Source organism: Rosa rugosa, chromosome 1, assembly GCF_958449725.1.
Source record: "Rosa rugosa chromosome 1, drRosRugo1.1, whole genome shotgun sequence".
Lineage (NCBI taxonomy): Eukaryota > Viridiplantae > Streptophyta > Magnoliopsida > Rosales > Rosaceae > Rosa > Rosa rugosa.
The window spans coordinates 47,054,138-47,072,207 of NC_084820.1; the positions used below are offsets into that span (position 1 = coordinate 47,054,138).

Consider the following 18,070-nt stretch of genomic DNA (forward strand, 5'->3'; position numbering starts at 1 on the left):
TACTCCCAAGTTCAGCTCAATGTCACTTTACCATTTTCCGAAATTTGAGTCATCTTGTAGTTCAACTTGATTGATGCTCAAAGGAAAATGCCTAGATGAATGTGAAGTTGATCAGTAAAATCATTCTAGTTTATCATAATACTAGAATTGTCTGTACGTCCCAAAAATGAAAATTCATGATTTGAACATTCATTTCACACCAAATGCATATGTTCAGAAAATAGAACTCAACCATTTTCAAGATTTTGACATCCTTTGGGGTGTACTAATCTCTAATGATATCTGAATGTTCAATTTTGATCATATACAAAATCAAGAACCAAATGTTTGATACCAGACTTCTTTGGAAATAAGGATCAAATTAAATTTTAAGTTGCTTGATTTTATTGTTGAAAACCAAACAAGACAATTAATCTTCTTTACACTAAGCCATTTTGACAGCATTTAGCATTTAAGAAGATTAAATTGACTTTATATCAACAATGTGATCATGGCCAATCTAAAAGCCATTTACCGAAATATGTATGTATATATGCAGAAAATGAACTCTTCTATTTTCGAGATTTTGACGTCCTTTGTGGAGTACTAATCTCTAATAGTTCTAAATGTTCATTCACCTAATATATACAAGATTATGAAACCAAATGTTTGATGTAAATTTCTTTGGAAATTATACTCAAATTTAATTTTAAGTCTCATAATCTCATTCTGATGAAACTGAATACAGTGTAATTGCTATATATTGGCCACTTTGACAGCACTTTATTATGCAACATATAACTGAATTCATACTAAATATTTCACCAGCATATTTGATCCTTTAGAATCTTCATATATGAGACCACTTTGGCAGCACACCACATATATATGAAGTTTTCAACATCAATATCAGAAACTTTAAACATGCATATCCATCATTTTGCATTTCGAAATAATATGGAAAACATAAATATGCACTGAGATGAATATGATGTAATCTTCATATGAAATAGAAGTCCTGTATTGGATCAAAGGTGCTATAAGAATCTACCTTTGGTTAAACTTAATAAGCTGATATCAGAAAATTTCTGTGACTGACTCCTGACTTTGGAACTTCATAACTATTCCCAGAAAATTCCTTTTTGGGTGATTCCAATTCCAAATGACTTTTTAAGATGTCTACTAAAATGCTTTAGAATAGACTGACCTCAAATTCCTAGTAGATCAGTACATACAGTTTTGAAAAAGTAAGTGACTGAGTCGAAAGTCCAGAAAATCTGAAAGTGGTTAAAATCTCTTTCTTTGGCCAAAAACCTTTTTATCACCCAATTTCCCAACCAAGAAAAGCATTGTGATTTCTAAGCAATGTTCTAAGGCTATTTCTCGGATTGAAAGCACATCAATTAAACAAGTAAACATCCTATGTCCCCATGATACAATGCTGAATATGTAATGTATGAATGGCAAAGCAAATTTGATCTTGTTGCTGACCATTAAGTCAACAGTTATCTCTAACTATGTAAACACTTGGACATATATAGCAATTGAGAGACAATTAAAATAGCAACAGCTAGCATTTTGTCAAGATCTGTCATGCAAATCATGTAGGTATAACTGACTATGAATTTTGGTTAATCCTGAGTATGCTATTATACAGATCAACACATGCTAGATAATTAAGATGACTACGCTAAATATGAGATTGTAAATCAACAACAATATGAATCAAAGTCAAAATATAATCTGCACCAAATTAAATATTAAAACCAGAAATCAAAACTGAAGAGTATGTGATACTAACAAGATGCAGTTCTAGAATCCATTGATGCTTCTCCAATATCCACTCATCAATTATAATCCAAGTAATACATAAACACATACCAATTAATCTAGCCACACATAAATCGAAGACTGATATTTTGGATACATATCTCATCTGTTCATAAAGCAAGACTTGGATCGACACCAACTTGGTAGAAGGCACTATTTGCTGATCAACAGAACTGATAGAGGTTGGTGATTGCCTTAATTGCTCTCTGGTCGTTTTCTCCTCCTCTCACTAAATGAGGGTAATGGATACTAAATTTGGGAGAACCCAATTTCATTTACATCAATCCAGAGCAAAATGGATTTGCAAAAGGTGAGAGCATGCATGTGTGGATAGATGCATCAGATATGCAATATACATGTAGATAACTGTATGCGGATTATATGAACAAAAAAATTCCCAGAATTCACAATTGTAATGCAGTTAGTTTCTTCAACATGTAATTGATCTATGTATGGTTGCTCTGATACCAATTGTTAGAAACAGTATGCTTAAGCAATCACAAACACATAATTTAATTAGAACCTATACTAGATCAAATCATGTATATTCAAAAACTGAATTCTGTTCCAACAGTGTTTGGAAATCTCCTTGAGTTAAATCCAAGTGAGAAGAAATACCCTTGAGGAAGATTCAAGTGAGGTGAAATCTCCTCTAGACAGATCTTGGAGAGGTAATATCCCCTTGAGATGGATCCGAGTGAGGAAGAAAATCCTTAACGGATCCCTTTGAGACATATCTAATCCTCTTCAATGGAAACTGATTTCCATTCAAACTCTAACACTGAATGTAAGTATGAAATAGGGATTGAAAACATCATGTATATCCTATGTATGCATATTGTATAAACTGTATAATATGTAAAGCAATATAAATGAAATCACCGTGCATCATTAGATTCTGCATTTAGGCTTGGGATTGAAGTCATTGTATCAATTCTGTATCTGCAGAATACATGAACTCCAGAAAACAGACAAAACAAACTTACTTGACACAATTGAGTTTTCCATCTTAGTCTTCTCCTGATTTCACCTTTAGTATTCTCTTAGTGATGGGACTAATTGATGAGAATGAATCGTGCATCAGAAGGGACCAAAATATCTGATATATAAAGCATTGTATTGTCAGTTTCTTCCATCAAGAAACTGACAATGCATCTTAACTGCTTTTTCAAAAAACCAGATAAACTCTCATGAGTCATAACTGTATTTATGAACTTCAAATTCTAACAGATGTGATAAGTTGGACCAAAATGATTTTCTTAAGTCCTTAACTTATACTTGACATTTGAATTCAAAAATAAATCATATATGAATATATACTTAGGTTCTATACAATGTCGGGTTCATCAAATTTGCTTACAAAAAGCTGTGAAGAAGCATGCTTTGGAACACAGATTGGACTAATTGAACTCTTCCAGCCATAGAAAGCAATTTCCCTTTCCAACCTTCCAATTTAGACTTGGCCCTATCAACAATAGCTTGAAGGTGGGTCCGACGAGGTTTACCTTTAAATATTGGCACACCCAGATAAATAAAAGGAGCAACCGCATATTTGAAATTCAAAATCTGCTCCACTGAACCTCTGCGATGAAATGCAGGAGCACCAAGATAGAAAGTACTTTTATCCTCATTGACAAACTGACCTGAAGCATTCCCATAGTGAGTGAGAAAAGCTCGCAAGTTACGAAGGGACCGAGAGTCTCCACGACAAAAAAATGAAAAGATCATCTGCATAGAGCACATGGGTAAGAGGCTCACAGTCACGTGGAGTAGACATATATTTAATTTTGCCAGTGGCAAAAAGATCATAGATACCACGACTTAATGCTTCCTCAGCTAAGCAAAAAAGCAATGGTGAAAGCGGATCACCTTGTCGCACTCCTCGAGAACAGGAGAAGAAACCATGAGGAGAACCATTAACAAGAACTGATAACCGAGCAGAGTGAAGTATAGTACGGACCCAGTCGACGAAGACACTAGAGAAGCCAAACCTCAAAAGAACTGACATAAAAAAATCCCAGTTTAAAGTATCAAAAGCCTTTGCAATGTCCACTTTGATTCCAACATTGCCACCAAAGATCTTCCGGTCCAAGAGATTAAACCCCTCAGAAACCAAGCCAATACAATCTGAAATATGACGACCCGGAAGAAAGACAGCTTGCTGAGGAGAAATAATTCTAGAGGCAATAGGGCCTAGTCTAGAAGCCAGGAGTTTTGGGATAATCTTAAAGAGAAAATTAGCCAAAGCAATAGGCCTAAATTGAGTAATCCGGTCAACTCCATCTACTTTGGGAATTAGAATAATGAAATTGCTGTTAGCATTAGGATAAAGCCAATTTTTAGAGAAGAAATCCTTGACAAAAGCAACAACATCATCTCCCACAATGTCCCAACAAAATTGAAAAAAGAACCCAGGAAAACCATCCGGGCCTGGAGCACTTGAAGGATTCATGGAGAAGACTGCCCGCTTAATTTCGTCTGCAGAAGGAAGAGAAAAAAGTGTCTCATTCTCCTCAGAAGAAACTAAATTAGGAATAGTAGAACAGGCCGAATTCAAACCCTCTGAAGTATGATCATAATTGTAGAGAGATTGGTAAAAATTTGCCACATGATTAGCAATCTCAGTGGGCTCCAATAGGGTCACATCCCAACCTTGAGACTATTAACTCGAGAATTAGCTGCCCTTACCCATGCAAAATTGTGAAAGAAAGCAGTACAACGATCCCCCTCCGTTAACCACTTGACACGAGCTCGATCCCGCCAAAAAGCCTCTTGCATTTTTACCCCATCAAGAACGGCTTTCTTGGCCATGGACTCCTCCTCTAATCGCTGCAAATTAATAATCCCATTACTAGAGATTTCTTGTTGAACCAAAGTTAGACGGCTGCGGGCATCCTCCAACATTACATGAACATTGCCGAACACTGGATTGTTCCAATTCTTAAGACAATGCTTGAGATCCTTCAGTTTTTGAAGAGTAACAAACATAGGACAGCCCACAGCTTGTGAGTTACGCCAGCAATGAGCAACCAACTCTTTAAAGCCAGAATGAAGAGTCCACAGTGTCTGAAAGCGGAATGGCTTTGGACCGTTTAGCATAGACTTATTAGCCGTGAAGAGAAGACCATTGTGATCAGAAACCATCCGTGGGAGAGTAAGACAACTGGTAAAAGGCCATGCTTCCAACCAACGATCATCACACATCGATCTGTCAAGACGCTTTTCAATATGACCAAAAACCCTTCCATTTGACCAAGTGAAAAAAGCTCCAGCAGAGTCAACATGGGTGAAATCACATAGAGCAGTAGAATTTTGAAATTCTTGACAAGAAAGTCTATTTGGTAGATTACCCCCAGATTGTTCATGAGCACCAAGGACAGTATTGAAATCACCAATACACATCCAAGGAACTTGTGTTCGAGAACGAAAATCCAACAGCTCGCTCCAAAGCTCTCTTCGTTTCACAATAGAAGTAGAAGCATAAACAAAGGAAAACTGGCTAGTAGCGGCTTCAAAAGAAACCTGCACAGTAATATGCTGCCAAGTAGAAGAAACGACAGTCACCGGAAAACTACAGTGCATTGAAGAGAAAAGCCATATATTAGGAATTAGATCACCTCGATTATTTAGAGAAACTAAACGAAGATTGAGAGAGGCCCAGTATGCTGCAGAAATAGAGTCAAAAGCCACCATGGGTTCAGAAATATAAACAAAGTCAGGCTTATGTTGATGACAAATATTAGCCAATACGGAGCGAGTATCCAAGTTTCCAATACCCCGTAAGTTCCAGTAGAGAACCTTCATTGCAGTTTCTTAGGCTTTTGTCTAACCCGAGAAGGGTATGGCTCAGAACGAGCGCTAGCAATCCGCTTTTGCTCCCTACGCAACTGTTTCTTTTGAGAAATGGTGAGAACGGGAAGGAAACCAGCAATATCCTCCCCATTAACAAATCTTGCAACAACATCAATTTCAACAGCCGAACGTGAATCCAGTGGTCCATAACCAGGGGGGAACGACTCAATAGCTGAAGCAGCCCGCTCCTCCGAGAAAATTGTGGACCATGATTTTGAAGGAGAACCCCCCACACCATCATGAACTGTGTTAACCTCATGATTAACTGCACCTACAGATAGAACCTCAGTCTCATTCATTACAATATCAGCAATTTGGTGAATATGATGAAGAGCAGCCTCCTCAAAAATTTCATTAACAACCTGAACCACTGGACTAGGAGCATCTTGAATATCATTAGAAGGAGTAATGCACCTAGTAAGGTCAACCTCATTCCCAACCAAAGCAATTGGAGAACCCTCAGAATGTCTAGGAACTGCTGGGATAGAAGCATCAGCAATCCCAGAGCTATCATAAACAATCTGTAGACACCAAAAATTTAATGAAAATAAAATTCATTAAATAATTCGGTCACCACTTGAAATTATGACCGAACAAATTTAGTCAGCATGTGGGTCCCGCAAATTGTCCACATGGCTTGAGAGTCAGCAAAATCACGCAGACTCAGAGAATGACAGTTGGCGATACATGAAAGGCTCGACGGCAATAAATGAATTTGCTCCGGCTAAATCAATTGATATTAAAGCGGATCAATCAAATTAATTGATTCCGAATAAAATCAAGCATTAAATCTCGTCTGCTGATTAGATATCAATTTATTTAAATTGATAATCAAGATTAAAATCAGCCATCAAACTAATTGGCTAATTCCTTAATAGTCATGATTAAATCAGTTAATTAAAGCTGATTGATTTGATTATGCTATTAATGAAATATAATTAAAATCAGCCATCAAATTAATTGGCTAATTCCTTAATAGTCATGATTAAATCAGTTAATTAAAGCTGATTGATTTGATTATGCTATTAATGAAATACAATTAAAATCAGCCATCAAATTGATTGGATAATTCCTTAATAATCGTGATTAAATCAATTAATTAGGGCTGATTGATTTGATTACGTAATTAAGGAAAATACAATTAATTACGTGTCATCAAGGCATTCCAAATTGAGAGAGGCGCTGACACTATAAATAGCCCCTCTCAAATCAAGAGAAGGACTTCAGCGGAAGGAGAGAAAAATCACTCCCAAAGTTCATAAGTCCTCAAGCACGTGAAGAGCCTTCAAGCTGCCAAATAGCCGGTTCATCACCAACCTCAAGCCAAAGCACTCGTCACGTGTCAACCCTCGTGGCCATCATACGACTCAAGATCAAGCGTCAATCGCCCTTGAGTCAAGTACACCATCGAGGACGACGACAGATAGAGGGACGCAAGCAGACGGAAGAAACCTCTCCAAAGCTCAGAAGTCTCCCAAGTTCGTGAAGAACCATCAAGCTGCCAAATAGCCGGTCTCTTCACCTCGCTGACTTCAGACAAGCAGGGGAAATCACCTACAAGCTCAGAAGTCGTCAAACACGTGGAGGATCAACAAGCACCAAACACACGTGCTGATTCATCCACCATCAAAAGCCATACTCGCCACGTGACACCGCTCGTGGTTCAAATCTGATCAAGTTCAAGCCTCTACAGCCCTTGATCATCCGTCGTCTTCAAGTCGTCAACAAAGCAAAACTTCTGCCAAGTTCTTCATCAATCTCGTGGAGAATCAACAAAGCACCAAACACACGTGCTGGTTCATCCCCTACCAAAGCCGAAGAACACTCACCACGTGACACCACTCGTGGCCTAAATCCGATCAAGATCAAGCTTCTACAGCCCTTGGTCAATCATCTTCCTCAAATCGTCAACATAGCAGGAAGTCCACATTGCAACCGTTTGATTCAAGATCAAGTGCTCGCCACCCTTGGATTAAATCAACGTCAGAGATCGAATCAGAGGAGAATCTTGTGAAAGAGCATCTACAGAGATTGTAACCCGCAAATTCATTAATAAAAATATATTATTTTGTACACGTGTCCTTCTTTCATTCGTTGCAGGATTTTTCGTGTTTACACAATCTTAGAAGGACCAGCGATAACAACATCATGATCACCACCAACCTCCTTCGCCACCAAAATTTCTACACCATCGGATGCGACCGTGATACCAACCGGATCCTCAAAAAATTCATTAGTACCGCTATGAGCAACCAGGTTTTGAGAGACCACCCCTGAAATAACATTAATAGTTGCATCAGAAACCACCTCTGAAGGTTGAGGCTGGGCAGGGGAGTCCAACGAGTTCTCCATTGACCTTTGATTCGGTAGTTTGGCACGATATTCCCGTCTGACAGGCATATTAATCTGGAGATGTCTAGATTGCTGAACTTTTGGCCCTGAAATTTGACGGCACTTATCAATGGAATGCCCAACCAACCCACAGTGAGTACACTTTGGCGGAAGCCTCTCGTACACAATCCCAACTAAAAAGCAATGATTCTCCTGCTCCACCATGATAGAAGTAGGAAGATGTCCCAGTAGATCTATGTCCACCAAAACCCGAGCATAATAACCAAATGACCTTTCCTTTATATGGTGATCCAATTGCAACGGCGTTCCCACACCCATTGCAATCTCCATAATAAGTTGGGGATGCCAATATTCTTGACTGAGTCCAGAGATTTGAATCCACACCTGAGCGTGCGTTTGAGGCAATTCCTGACCAGGTTTGAAGTCCGGCTTCCACTGAGTAAGGCGAAGGATTCCAGACTCCAACGTGCAAGTACCACCACCCCATATTCTTCTCATGTCCATTTCAGAATTAAAGTGAATGTCAAAATATCCCTTTCCAAGAGGTACAAGACGCCAGGGAGAGGATGGATTCCATAAAGATTGAAGGGACTTTTTAAGAATTTCCGTCGTCATGGGCTTGGAGCCTTTGCGAAGGAGGAGACGACCTACCTGCTCCTGGTACAAAGCTTCATTGATTTTCACAAAGGTAACATCTCCTCGACGGGTAGGTTGAGGGAGCTGAAAAAGGTTAACTTGCGTCTCAACCGACGCCGACAGGACAGAAGCAAAAGTTTTGACCAAAGTTGCAGGCTGAGTAGGTGGAGGGTTAGAAGCGCCATGGTCAGACCTTCCCTCAAGAAAGTCAAGACCCAAACTTGGCCGATCCATCTCAATTATTGAAGTCACCCAAACTTGGCCGATCCATCTCAAACTAATGCTAGAATTCTTGGTATTGATCAAATAGAATGAATCTTGATCATCTTGTGGTGCTTAGACGCAAGGAAGATTGATTTGAACACGATGTTCTAGTACTTGTCAAAAGAGAGAGGAGGGTGCCAAAATAACCATACAAGACCCCTGACCAGCCATTCCTTAGTTAATGACCCAATCTTTTATATATAACCTTCACAGTGCTCTGTATATTTCACTGACAACTTTGAAGATAAAGCAACACCATCAGATCAGACCAACACAAATACATTGGTTCAATCTGACACAGAAGACCTTACCTAGCCACTTCTGCTCTGCAACCCTTTTTCTTATGCTTTTTGTCATGTAGTGTAACTTTTTGTGATAAGTACCTTCTCTATGTTTTTTGTAATGCTAACGGTCCTTGAAAAATAATGTCATGCTGTGTACATATAAGCAGCGGTTGTCAGGACCATTCTCTATGTTTTTTGTAATGCTAATGGTCCCTGAAAAACAATCAACCAAACCAGAAGACATTTTGCATCTACTGATCAATGTGCATAAAAGCTTTTTTGCTATTCTTCTTTGTTTTCTCATTCAGTATTTTTGCAACAATACACCAATTATTATCACACCTAAAAGACCCGCAGCATCGCGCGGGCCTTTCTAACTAGTTTCTATCCTAAAGTTCATAGGTCATACCCACTTTTAGCAAGCGCTTGCGAGGAATTTCAAACAATTCGCCTCTCTGCCTCAAATTTCTCTTCAAAAAATTGTAAGCATAATCAATCAAAATTCTTTTGGCTATACCAGATCCTTTGGCAGCTATGACTTCATTTTCACCAATGAGGTGAATAACCCCTGAACTCCATGCTTTATCTATTGCTTCAAGTTCAACCTCAGCCTCCATCAGTTCTTCTTGTTGTATGTCAACAAATTCATTCTCGTTGTCAACCAATCCATCATTTAATTCTTCTTGCTTTTCAAACACCTCTCCATTAGTACTTGTTTGTTGGGGTATGAAACAATCATCTTTCAAGAACTCTTTCAACTTTTTTACCAACAATTCTTCAAAGGGTTCTTGCACATTGTAGAGATCTGTATACCCGTACCTCGCAACACATCGAAATACATTAAGCTCCTTGGGCTCTACTCGGCGGAAGAGGAGACGCTCTTCCATCGGAACCTTGCTTATGGGTAAATGTCTGATGGGGACAAAAACAAGGACTGAGTGCAATGCAGGCACGTTGGCTAAGTAGTGATTGAAAATGGGTGGGATGCCATGAACAAGTTCCGAGTAGAATATGGCGAGGCCAGGGATATGACAAAATTTTCTATCATCAGCAATCTGCTTGAACTTTTGAGGAGATATTTTATGTTCAACCTCATAGTAGTACTTTCTTCGATAAACATCATTCCAAACAAACATTATAGCCATCATTAGAGTGGCAAAGGCGACTGGAAGATATCCCCCTTGGTCAAACTTGTAAAGGACTGAACTTAAATACAGAAGCTCCATACTTCCAATAATATTAGAACATATGAGATAATGAGAAGTATGTGGGTTTTCCATATCCTTATCATAATTAGCACGAGGAATGATGAAGTTAGTGTCATTACAAACACCACTGCTATACCTGTATGTGGAAAATTAATCCATCATTAGTTTTAACTTCAACCTTTTGAATTTCGTATCAATTACAAAACTAGAGAAGAAGGATAAAATCCCAAAACTCAATGGGCGAGGATACAAATTCTGGCTTACCTAGTGCATTTCCAATCTTTGTGGTGGTCCTAAAAGCCAAGGTGACCCCTACACAGGCCAACATAAGAATGAAGTTGACCTCCGGAATATAAACTTGTCCTTCATACTTTGATGATGTGTGCACGACTTTCACACGAGGGAAACACCCTAATGACAGAGATTGTTGAATTATGGAAAAGGTCGCAGAAATCAGGGATTGACTTGCTATTATTGATGCTAATACAGCAACAACAAACATAGGCCAATATAGAGGTCCTGCAGCACAATTATACATAACAATTTCATGGTTTAGACATACAAAAAGAAAATATGAAATTAAGGCAATATGTGCATAGATTAATTAAAGTATAAAAATATGTAGTTTACTTGGTATAGACTTGAAGAAGGTATCAGCAACAAGATCGGCATGCTTGCGAAGAAAAGAGGCTTGCCCAATGTAAGCCAACACTACAGATGGGTAAACAATCGCGCATGTACTAATTTATATGGATCGAACAGTAAAGTGGCCAACATCAGCAAACAGAGCTTCAGCTCCTGCATATATATATATATATATATATATATATATATATATATTTTTTTTTTTTTTGTGTGAAAGTAACAGTTAAATTTTTATTTATTTTTCATTTTCTAATATCTTCAACATTGTATTAACTTAATATTCCGTGATATGAACGGAAAGTAAAATTTGAACCTGTTATGCATAGAATAACGCCACCAAGGGAGATCCAAGCTTCTTTCTTGTTCCGTATGAAGTAATCCACTATGTATCGTGGATTTATGGCTTTGATAACCATTGGATCAAATTTGATGAAATTGTACATGCCGATCGATGACACCCATGAATAGAAACCAAATACAAAGTATTGGAGCAAAACTGTAGACGACTTTGTCAGTTCCAAATCTTTGGATCATGAAAAGGACTATCAAGATGGGTACCGATATCCACACAATCATATCTGCATACTTTTGTTCGTGTCGGAATTTGGACAGGGTAATGTCTATGACTTTTCAAACCTTGTACACGTAAGATGCGTTGAAAAGTCAAAGTATCCACGAGGGATTCTGACTTTTCAACGACAACAAAATAATAAATGTCGAACGAAAATATTCAATCATACATTACAACTAAATAAATCTCAGCCTCAACTCTTAACCTTCGTTACTCGAATGCCATGGGTCTTAGAACTGGAAGGTCAATCATATAGCTCGATCATCACCCAAGCCTGCAATGTCATGATCGACCAGCGCTAGCTGCTCAGCTGGGCTGCCAGAGCCTCCCTCAACATGAGATTGCTCACCAACCACAAGGGCTTGATTTACTCAAATCTAGGAGCAAATCTCACCTAATTGGACAAATGTCACAATCCCATGACCAGCATGGCCATAAACGTGGGTTGAAGATGATGCGATTAGAGGAGACCACAAAATGGTGACATCTGTCACCCACTCTGCCACCCACTCGACCAAACCCATGCTGCTGGCATGTCAAAAGAAAGGAGCTGACACCCTTATTTTCGGGGCCAAGCCCATACTCCAACAGTGTACCTCAACCACCTCCAAGCCCTATAAAAAGAAGGACTCTTCCTTTATTCGGGGTGGTTTTTGATCACTTGAGGAAATCTCAAAAAAAACTTCCCCTCCTTCTCACTTTCTGATTGGATCATCAGAGCCTGATAGGCCAGCACTATGTTGAATCGATCAGTCAACCCTATGGAGAGAAGATAAACCCCACATCCAAGATCCTACCCCTCTACCCCACCTCGGATTTCAACGGAACCCTGTTGACTTGATACAAACGAAATTTTGCATCAACAACTTTGAAAAAGATTCAATTAAAATTTTGTCAACAGAAAAAAAGAAGTGAAAATCATTCAATCTGCATATATGATTAATTATAAGGATCCCTTAGTTCTGAACTAAGCCAAAAAAAACAAAGGTTAAGCATCTGAACGCTCGAGAGATACGTAGATATATGCATTTTCCCACTTGAAGCTTATATTCCTCCATTATATATATTAAGCTAAATTCTTAGTAATAACTTTCTAGTTGAGAATTGTTCAGTTCAAGAAATTATATTCCTCCATTGTGTGTGCGTAGCTGAATTCTTAGCGCAGTAACTTTTTAGTTGAATAATTCCTTCAAGAAATTAATACTTATGGTACCTTCTGTCATTGCAGACGTAGCTCCCTTGATGCCAACCACAGCTGATAGAACTGTTCATCATTTGATTACAAAAGTTGTTAAAACAAGGACAATTGAAACATTTTGAGAATAAGAGATGGAACTTGAATATTCTTTAATTAAGTTCATATTTAAACATAGATCTAAGTTTAATATGAAGAGTACATCCACCTCTTTAGTTACAGAAAGGTGCTCACGTATTATATTGCGGGCAATTGTTCCAAATATATTCAATCCTTATACCTAAATTGTAAGCACAGGTATATATACTTAATTAGTTCAACAATGTTTTCTTTTTAGTTCTTGATCAATACATATTATCTTCTGCAAGTTTTTATGCTGGTACATAAAACCTATATAAAGATTAAGTTCTTGCAGGTAACTTACGTACCAAAACCATGATGTACATAGCATCCAGAGGTAAAACTATTAGCGTCTACTCAATGTGTACAATTTCAAATGCCAACAACTTAATAAGTACTGGATTTCATAATCAATATTAAGCACATTGGAGGTCACAATTTATGAACCTGAGATGCAAGGAGTGAGGACACCATCGCCAATGACCATGGAAGTGCCAAGCATTGTGGCAAAGAGTAAGAAGACTTTGGCAAAGTGACTGTTCTCCAGTGCAGATTTAAGCGTTGATGCCATTTTTAGACGTCTTCTAGGAACTTCAAGTTTGAAATTTGAAACATCGGAATCCTCTTCTTGCTGGCTCGGAATCAAACTAATCTTCGCGTGTCGACATAAGAGAGAGTACAGTGCAAATGTCCCTCCTACAAAATGGATTGATAATTGGGATTGGATTCTTGATTTGTTAAGCTAAATGATTTGCGATATATGTTTTTTTTTAATTAAATTATTTTCCCTCAAAAACGAAGTACTGTTTAAGTATATTGGTATTGAGAGAGATTGATGAGAGAAGTGTATTTCATTATAGAGAATAGGAGCCCTATATATAGGGATTACAAGTGCATAATCTAAGAGTACAAGGATTCCTTATCTAACTTGGAGTAGGAAACCTCTCCTATTACAACTATAGAACTTATCCTAGTTTGACTAGGCACACTAAGTGTCAATATCCTTCAACACTCCCCCTTGTGCCGCTCAATTAAACTTGGTGGTGACGCTTCATCCGTTGCCTCGTTAAAAACCTTGCTCAAGTGAAAAACCCTGTGGGATAAAAATGAACTCGAGGAGGAGAAAAGAGTGCAACACGTCCTTGATCCTTCGAGACTGAGTAACTCCCCCTGATGTCGAAATCTCCCCCTGATTGCTACAATCATGGGAGTTCGGATAACCTTCTTAATCCGATACTCTTCACATGTTTCTCGAAGGTGGATTTAGGTAACGACTTAGTGAATAAGTCTGCTATATTATCCTCTGATCGGATTTGATTCACTTCAATCTTTAGAAGTGATTGTTGTTGCTGATTATAAAAGAACTTAGGCGATATATGCTTGGTGTTGTCGCCCTTGATGAAACCTAACTTCATTTGTTCAATACAAGCTGCATTATCCTCATAAATGCATGTAGGTTCATCTGTGGTAGACTTCAAACCACAACTTCCTTGAATGTGTCGAATTACAGACCTTAGCCATACACATTCACGTACAGCTTCATGTAGAGCAATAATCTCTGCATGATTTGAGGAAGTAGCAACAAGGGTCTGTTTCGTAGACCTCCAAGATATCGCAGTGCTTCCCATGGTAAAGACATAACCTGTTTGGGAGCGACCTTTGTGAGGGTCAGAGAGGTACCCTGCATCAGCAAAACCCATCAAGACATCATTGTCGTTTTGATGGAGGGAGATAGGAGGACGCCGGCCACCATGAGCGGCGGCGGCGCCGGCGGCGGTAACATGGCCGGCGGCCATTCCATGGACGGGGGCGTTTTGCCTTTTGGGGTCCTATCCCAATTTTCCGTCATTCCTTTTCTCTCTGTAGGGATAGAATAGGCCCATATCAATCGTACCTCTTAGGTATTGAAAGATGGTTTTACACCAATCAAATGGCGGCGTGTTGGCGCAGAGCTGTGTCGAGCTAACAAGTTCACTGCGAATGAGATATCCGGTCTTGTGCATTGAGCTAAGTACAATAATGTGCCTATTGCACTCAAATAGGGCACTTCGGCCTCTAAGGGTTCTTCGTCCTCATCCCTTGGACGAAACGGATCTTTTCCGGGCTCAAGACTACGGCCGATCATGGGAGTACTCGCAGGCTTCGCTTTATCTTCATTAAAGCGCCTTAGGACCTTCTGAGTATATGCAGACTGATGGATCAAAATCCCATCACTACGGTGCTCGAGTTCTAAACCGAGACAAAACCGTGTTTTCCCAAGATCTTTCATCTCAAATTCGGATTTCAAGTAATTAGCAGTTTCCTTTAACTCATCTAGAGTTCCAATTAGGTTCATGTCATCGACATAAACTGCTACGATTGCAAATCCGGAACTTGTTCTTTTAATGAACACGCATGGGCATATTTCATTGTTAATATATCCCTTACCAATCAAGTAGTCACTTAGACGGTTATACCACATCCGTCCAGATTGTTTTAATCCATATAGTGAGCGTTTTAATCTTATTGAAAACGCGCTCCGTGGTTTAGAGCCACTTGATTTGGGTAATTGAAGTCCATCTGGAACCTTCATATATATCTCTGAATCTAGATCCCCATAGAGATATGCTGTAACCACATCCATAAGCTGCATGTCAAGTTTTTCGGAAACTACCAAACTGACAAGGTAGCGGAACGTTATAACGTCCATTACGGGAGAATATGTCTCCTCGTAGTCGATTCCAGGGCGTTGTGAGAAACCTTGCGCCACAAGGCGGGCTTTATATCTTACCACCTCATTTTTCTCATTACGCTTTCTAACAAAAACCCATTTATGGCCAACAGGCTTTACACTTGGGGGTGTCTGCGTTACAGGCCCAAATACCTGTCTCTTTGTTAGTGAATCCAATTCAACCTGGATCGCATCTTTCCATTTAGGCCAATCTGCTCTTCGTTGACATTCTTCAACAGAGCGAGGTTCGATATCATCATATTCTATAATCCCTTTCGCAATATGATATGCAAATGCATCATCAATCGCCATAGAATTTCTATCCATCATCTCATGTACACTAGTGTAATTTATGGAGATCTCTCTATTCTCTGGAGTTGGTTCTGACATTGGAGCGTCCCCCAATGATGTCTCTTGGACATAACCATAATCCGGAATATTCTCATGAGATGGATTATTTATATCGATGATTAATGGATTATTTTGTGCCAAACTCGCTTTCTTTCTTGGGCGAGAATCCATCGAGAATCCATCGAACCTATGGGCCTCCCGCGCTTCCTGGCGGGAGCCGTGGGCCTAGCCATAACGTCACCATCATTTAGAGATGGGACGTTGGCGCCATGCTCATGCATTCTTGAGTTGGCGTCATGTCCTCTACTTTTAGGGACATCAATCCTTGCAGGCACGTTTGCAGCAGGTATGTGTGATCTCGTCACTTTAGCGATATCAGAAAACGCATCAGGCATCGATTCTGCTACGTTCTGAAGATCGAGGATTCTCCGCACTTCAATTTCGGACTGTGCGGTTCGGGGATCAAGATGAGACAGAGTGGGGACAGACCACGACAATTCCTGTCGTTCCTGTTGAACATTGATGTTCTTATCTCCCCCTAACGACGGGAAGACTGTCTCATCGAAGTGACAATCCGCAAATCTAGCGGTAAAGAGATCGCCTGTCAAGGGTTCTATGTAGCGGATAATCGTTGGAGAATCATAACCAACGTAAACGCCTAATCGTCGTTGAGGACCCATTTTGGTGCGCTGTGGAGGCGCAATTGGCACATAAACTGCGCACCCAAATATGCGTAAGTGTGAGACATTGGGCTCATACCCAGTCACCATCTGGGACGCAGAAAAGGGTTGAGTGGCAGTAGGCCTCAGACGAATAAGCACAGCTGCATGCAATATTGCATAGCCCCAAGCAGAAATAGGGAGATTGGTGCGCATCACCAATGCTCGAGCAACCATTTGTAGTCGTTTAATGGTGGCTTCTGCGAGACCATTTTGGGTATGAACATGAGGAACAGGATGTTCAACATCAATCCCAATGGACATGCAATAATCATCAAAAGTCTTTGATGTAAACTCTCCAGCATTGTCTAATCTTATAGACCTAATAGGATGATCAGGGTGGTGAGCCCTTAACTTAATTATTTGTGCTAGGAGTTTAGCAAATGCAGCGTTCCTTGTGGACAATAGCATGACATGTGACCAGCGTGTCGATGCATCAACCAATACCATAAAATATCGAAATGGTCCGCATGATGGTTGAATAGGTCCACAAATATCACCTTGGATTCTTTGCAAGAATGGTATATTTTCTTTGGTGTCCTTTGCATAGGATGGTCTCGATCCTAACTTTGCTAAAGAGCAGGCTTTGCAGAACGAATGATGGGCTTTAGAAACAACCAATGAGGAGTTTGGTTGAGCCATGAAGTCACAATGGACTTTAGAAGTAGAAATTCGAGTCAGAGGAGCAGAGGGGGCGTCAAAGCCACCCTTGAGCCGCAGGGGGATGGCGGCGCCGGCTAGTGGTGGCCGGACTTGAAAGGGGAAGGCGCCGTGAGGCGCAGGTGCTCCTCCTTGATCCAAATTTTGAGTTTTACTTCCTTTCGTTCTGAAAAAGGGATGTCCGTGTGAAGTCTTTAATATACGGATCATCATGTCACGACCTGGGTGTCCCAAACGGTCGTGCCAAAGCCTATATGTGTCGGAATCCCATAAATCATCTCTCATGACATGGTTGGATTCAATGACTCGAATAGTGGTTGCGTACAACCCACTAGAGCGACACATAAGTTTCTCTAAGACTCGTTTATGTCCGTAGTCATTAGAGGTGATGCAAAGGAACTCTTGTCCATTCTCACAATGTGTTTCCACATGAAAACCATTGGCTCTTATATCTTTGAAGCTTAATAGGGTTCTTCCTGCCCTAGGAGCATAAAGAGCTTCGGTGACATTTAAACTCGTGCCATTTGGCAACATAAATTGGGCTGGTCCTCGACCATGGATCAATCGAGATGATCCAGCCATCGTAGTCACGGAAGATCGAGATGGTGTCATCCATAGAAATAGCTGTCTATTTCGAAGGATAGTATGTGTAGTTGCACTATCCACGAGGCATTCTAGCTCTCCAGGAAACATA

The 18,070-nt window shown here is 39.8% G+C and overlaps 1 protein-coding gene and 1 pseudogene across 1 annotated transcript; both read right to left on the reverse strand.

The window, feature by feature from the left end:
* Positions 1 to 5,609: 5,609 nt before the first annotated feature.
* LOC133729264 (uncharacterized) lies at positions 5,610 to 8,883 on the reverse strand. The gene is made up of 2 exons (XM_062156764.1): positions 7,825 to 8,883; positions 5,610 to 6,182 (listed from the first exon to the last, which is right to left on the reverse strand). Exons 1-2 carry the CDS (start codon positions 8,881 to 8,883, stop codon positions 5,610 to 5,612), a joined length of 1,632 nt encoding a protein of 543 aa, XP_062012748.1.
* A 703-nt stretch (positions 8,884 to 9,586) lies between these two features.
* The window catches only part of LOC133729273 (potassium transporter 5-like), a 22,340-nt pseudogene continuing 13,856 nt past the window's right edge, over positions 9,587 to 18,070 (reverse strand).